Source organism: Danio aesculapii, chromosome 20 (assembly GCF_903798145.1).
Source record: "Danio aesculapii chromosome 20, fDanAes4.1, whole genome shotgun sequence".
In the NCBI taxonomy this organism is placed as follows: domain Eukaryota; kingdom Metazoa; phylum Chordata; class Actinopteri; order Cypriniformes; family Danionidae; genus Danio; species Danio aesculapii.
Genome location: NC_079454.1, coordinates 14,861,519 through 14,867,518, shown reverse-complemented (window position 1 = coordinate 14,867,518; position 6,000 = coordinate 14,861,519). Strand labels below are relative to the sequence as shown.

The window sequence follows — 6,000 nt, the reverse complement described above, 5'->3', positions numbered from 1 at the left end:
TTACCTTTTTTATTTCTAAATGTTAAAAAAAGGCACAGGGTGCAGATATATGAGGGAGAATTCAATCAGATCAGTGCCTGGACATCAGGCATCTTTCTTATTTTGCTGGAATATGCACATGCGCAATGATTACACTAATTTCAGCTCAACTGCCTCAACATTTTTTCAGAAACGGAGCTTGTGGAGTCACAGTTAAACTCTTCACTGAAGTACTGTAGGGTATAGTTGCGTGAACAGGGTGTGATAAAACTATCATCAGATCCTCTTCCCTTCAATATTTTTTTAACCTTCCCTACGCCTGTAGATGCTGTTACCCAACCACTCTGCAGATCTGTTGCGAGGAAGATTGAAGATGCTTGGGTTTTTAATAACTGATGATTCTCCCATTCATTTCTGCTGAGAGTATGATGTGTAAAGGAATCTGTTAATGCATGTTCAAAAAAAACAACACATTTTAATTTGTACATCAGAGTTTGACAATGAAAACATTTGATATAAAAACTGGAATGCACAACTTTTCACAAATCGTGTCACTTTGTACGTGTCAGTAAGATTATTCATATGTCAACGTTTATATCAAATTTGTAGTGTAAAAATACTGGTTTACACATTAGCTACGTTTCCAACCACCTGTTTTTATGCACATTTTGGATATGCGCATAAAAAATGATTGATGGAAACGCCAAGATGCGCATAAATTTTAAAACTGCACATAAAAAACTAATGTGCATAACTGGGTAAGATAAACTTTTTATTCGATAAGAAAAGATGCGCATAAACTATGATGGAAACACTTTTACCAAACAAATTCCAGTATGCGCATTAAAAAAGGTCATGTGATTTTGTTATAAGAGATCATGTGATGGTAAAAATGTGTGCAAATGGCCATAACAGCGGCTGAGCACATTGTAAAACATCTGAAATGTTGTTTGGGTCATTCTAAAATGCCTTAACCATTTCAGTATTAGTGTTATTTTATTATTAAGGACCTCCAGAATCAGCGTCTCACACCTTCAAACGCCACCGCACGTTCAGTGCGTGTCGGGATTGCCTTCTGAGGCGCAAGTCATTTATTAAATGAGAAAAAGATTCACGCAGCTTCTCCTACTGCAGAAAATTCAATTTTACTGTTTACATTTGGCACCAGATAATCAAGTGACGATTTTGTTCGCTTTGACTCGTTGGATGTAAATGGTGCTTTATTCGCACATCTTTTATGTGATAATCCAGAAACATAGCTAGTGACCATGCATATAGTGCAAATTTTGATCAGTAGTAAAATACACACTATTGTTATCGTTTACAGATTTTTGAGGGTTTTTTTTCATGCATCACTATTGAGCCATATTTATTTTCTTCTTTCCCAATTTCAAATTTTCATAACCATTACCATCAAATTAAGCTTTATTACTAATATTTAGTAATGTTGTTAATGCAAATAATTTTTTATTAATTTTGCAGGATATACATGATGTTTATAACATTTTTAATACAACCAAAACATGACATATTGGTAACAGGCAGAGTTTTAATATTAATGTCTGCCTATTTTATTAGCAAAAACAAAGTATTTTCGAAGGGCCTGTAATATGTAGGATTCAGAAACTAGTTGTTAGCGACATCGGTGGCCATTAAGTATACTGCAGACAGCATATTGCTGGTGCTCGCACAAAACATATGTGTCATTAAATGCCAGAATACAAGTTTACTTTCTGTGATTAGAAGTAAAACCATTTCCCCTGTAAAGCAAATACTAAGTATAGTTGAAATCAGAATTATTAAACACCCTTTGATTTTTTTTTTTTCTTTTTTAAACATTTCCCAGATGATGTTTAACAGAGCAAGGAAATTTTCACATGTCTGATCATATTTTTTTCTTCTGGAGAAAGTCTTATTTGTTTTATTTTGGATAGAATAAAAGCAGTTTTTAATTTTTAAAAAAACATTTTAAGGTCAAAATTATTATCCCATTTTAGCCATTTATTTTTAGATAGTCTACAGAACAAACCATCATTATACAATAACTTGCCTAATCACCCTAACCCGCCTAGTTAACCTAATGAACTTAGTTAAGCCTTTAAATGTCACTTTAAGCTGTATAGAAGAGTCTTGAAAAATATCTAGTCAAATATTATTTACTGTCATCATGGCAAAGATAAAATAAATCAGTTATTAGAAATAAGTTATTAAAACTATTATGTTTAGAAATGTGCTGAAAAATATATTCTCTCAGTTAAACAGAAATTGGGGGAAAAAAATAAACAGGGGGGTTAATAGTTCAGGGGGTTTAATAATTTTAACTTCAACTGTGTATCGCATAAAAATCAGTTTCCCAGCTTTCATAGACTATAAAGTGGGGGAAGGGGGTCTTTTTTCGTATAAATACATAGAAATTCCTCTCTATATAGCCCCCTTTAAGTGGTTTATCACCTTCTATGTAGTGTGTCCAGATCAGTAACGGTTATATCCAGTATAAAATATTCCATAGTGGCAGAGCTGAGCTCTCCAGTATCCCACGTTTCAGTATCAAGTCCTTGATTACGTGTTTAGAAAGGGAAGAAAACATCCACTTAAGGCCTAATGGAGGTCTTCAGTGATCCTGTGTCCCATGCGAAGGATGGTTTCTGCAGCAGGTTGCGATGGCAGCAGCACCCTTATTTTCTCCAGATGTACGAACTACACAGGTGTTTCCCATAGCAAATGCCTCGTGAATGACTGCATCTCGAGACAGAGCCTCACATGCTGTCAGTGTCCACGAATCCTCACATAAAACCTCCACCTGAAAGAAATGAGAAAGTTAACGTTACTTGGATACATAGTCCTGTCACATAAATGTATTTAGTGCCACCACAAAAGTGCAGAACATAATTAAAAGCCTAAGCTGAACTACTGTGATCTCCGATCCCTCTGGTGGCACTGCATCAAGAATCGTCATTCATCTATAAGCGATATCACCACATGAGCTCAGGAGTACTTTGGCAAACCTTTGTCAAGTACCACAATACATAGTTACAATTACAAATGCCAGTTAAAACTACTGTGCGAAAAGGAGGCCCTTTTCAGAAGCACCGTAAACTTCTCTGGGCTCGGAGGCATCTGGGATGAACCATCACAACGTGAAAACGTGTACTGTGGTCAGATGAATTAGTATTTTTTGAGAGAAGTGGATGCTGTGTGCTCTGGACCACAGAAGAAAAGGGTCATCCAGACTGTTACCTGCAACAAGTCTAAAAGCTAGGGTCTGTCATGGTCAAGTGCCCTTGGCAAAGGTAACTTCCACTTCTTTGATGGCATCAATAATGCTGACTTACAGTATGTGCAAAAAGTTTTGGAGCACAATATGCTGCCTTCCTTTCCAGGGACAACCATGCATATTTCAACAAGACAAAGCAAAACCACATTCTGCACACATTACAAAGTCCTGGCTGGTGAGGAAGAGGATACAAATACTTGACTGGCCTGCCTGATTTCAAATATTTTAACCATTAACACATTTTGACAGCATTAAAGTCTGTTGTCTATAGTGTAGCAATGTATGAAAATGATTTATAACACCAAAATCATTGTGGTAAGTTTGTTTGACCAAGTGAACCCAACAGAAAATTTGGATAACACTTTATTTTGATGGTCTGTTTGTTGAATTTAAGTTACATGCCAAATAATTCTCATTAGATTATAAGTAGACTGTTAGGGTTAGTGTAAGTTGACATGTACTTGCAGTTTTTTATAGTCAGTTAAATATCTGTAAAAGGAGCATATCAACAGATATAAAGCAGACAGTCTACTACTACTCAAATGGACCATCAAATTAAAGTTACCAAAATTTGGAAATCTTTTACCCTCATACAAATTTTCGAAACCGTATTTTCAATTGATAAAGACTGGATTTTGTGTGGAAACTGAAGATGTTTTGTTGAACCCATTTACCCAACTACATTTGTAGTTAGTCAAAGGAAACTTGAGAGAGCTTTATATTATGACCAGGATTGCCAGGTCCAATGACAACTCAAAACCCAACCAAAAAGAATGAAAAGTAGCCCATTTTTTCCCTTTATCCAGTCTGAATCAATTGCTAGTTTCTCACAAAGGGAAAGGTTTTTGTTGATATTTTGAGATGCACATATGTGTAGGTATTCACACTCCAAACAACACTTCTGTTTTTCTCTGCTGTGGAAGAAACTGACGTTCTGCTCATTTAATATGAAATGTGACTTTAGATGGTTTTACTGGCTCACCGGCAGTGATTTCTGGGTTGGCAGGTATGCATTGCAGGATCAATGTCAATTAATAAAATTATTCTTAATTATTCTAGTTCTCATTTTATATTTGTGAGAAAGAAACTGGTAAACTGGTACATACAGCACATTATGAAAGTAACATAAAAAAAGCAACTTACAACTTCATATTTTGTCCCACGATGGCATTTCAATTAAGCATAATCATGTAGAAAAACTACAAACCTATGACATTAAGTGGTTTAGCTTTAATTAAATTAGGTGAAACATTTATATGTCATACAAACTGGACCTAAGTTGTTTATAACACATTATAATTTGTTCATCTCACTCATGTCTTATATGTTTGAAAGCTGTTAAAAAGAGATTTGCAGATCACTTAAACCTGAATTATTCTTTCTCTAAATGTGATTGATTACAAGAAGATGAAATTACATTGTTCATACCAAATACTATTATAATTGATTTTATTTAATAACTGTATAGCCTATACAGTTTTGTACTAGTACCATTACAATTTGTGTTTTATTTAATATTATAGTATAATATATAGGGCACAATTATGTACTAATTTTATACCTATTGTAACCTCTGACTTGATTGTGTAGTGTGGATATAGATCATCATTTTTAGAAACGCATAATTTTCAGTGATAAACTAAAAAGCAATACTGTTAAACGTAGCCTAAGTTACATTATTAGAAGACATGGGATCAGCTTTCACTGCTATGCAGATGATACTCAATTATATATTTCAACTAAACCTGACGAGACGTCTAAACTGTCCAAGCTAACTGAGTGTATTAAAGATGTTAAAGACTGGATGACCAACAATGATCTTTTCTTAAACTCAGACAAAACAGAATTATTACTTATTGGGCCTAAATCCTGTACACGGCAGATCTCACAACTCGACCTAAAATTAGAGGGATACAAAGTTAGCGTTAGCTCTACTATAAAAGATTTGGGTGTCATATTAGACAGCAATTTAACTTTTAAAAATCATATATCCCATGTCACAAAAAACTGCTTTCTTTCATCTGAGAAATATCGCTAAGTTACGAAGTATGCTATCCATCTCAGATGCAGAAAAGCTAGTCCATGCTTTTATGACTTCTAGGCTGGACTACTGTAATGCACTGTTTGCTGGCTGCCCAGCATCCTCTATTAACAAACTTCAATTAGTACAAAATGCAGCTGCCAGAGTTCTTACCAGGTCTAGAAAATTTGATCACATCACCCCAATTTTATCCTCCTTACACTGGCTGCCTGTTAGGTTTCGTATTGAATTTAAAATATTGCTTCTTACATATAAAGCTTTAAATAATCTAGCTCCTGTTTATCTAACCAATCTTCTGTCTCGCTACAATCCAACACGCTCTTTAAGATCTCAAAGGGCTTCTGGTAGTACCTAGAATAGCAAAGTCGAGTAAAGGAGGTCGAGCCTTCTCATTTATAGCTCCTAAACTCTGGAATAGCCTTCCTGATAACGTCCGAGGCTCAGACACACTCTCCCAATTCAAAACTAGATTAAAGACCTATCTGTTCAGTAAAGCATACACTTAGTGCACCACTTAGGGGGCTTCCACACAGGTTATGCGTCTTGTTGATATACACAACAGCAGCTACGCTAATTATTTTCTTTATTCTCCATTTCCACCTGGGGTTACTCTTCCCGAGGCCCTCAGACTATGCAGAGTCACTGATTCGATCCAAGACCAACGACGAGATGATCCCAAGGTTTCCATATCCTGGACCTGGCCGAA

At 35.5% G+C, this 6,000-nt stretch overlaps 1 protein-coding gene across 2 annotated transcripts in view; it reads right to left on the bottom strand.

Annotated features, from left to right (window-relative positions):
* Nucleotides 1-434: 434 nt before the first annotated feature.
* The window catches only part of pcsk9 (proprotein convertase subtilisin/kexin type 9), a 28,147-nt gene continuing 22,581 nt past the window's right edge, over nucleotides 435-6,000 (bottom strand). Inside the window, exon 12 of one of the 2 annotated variants that reach the window (XM_056445653.1) lies at nucleotides 435-2,779. In XM_056445653.1, coding sequence (XP_056301628.1) covers nucleotides 2,591-2,779 — 189 coding nt within the window. In that variant the 3' untranslated portion in view covers nucleotides 435-2,590. The remainder of the gene's footprint in view (nucleotides 2,780-6,000) is intronic. The other variant, XM_056445655.1, reaches the window with a different exon arrangement.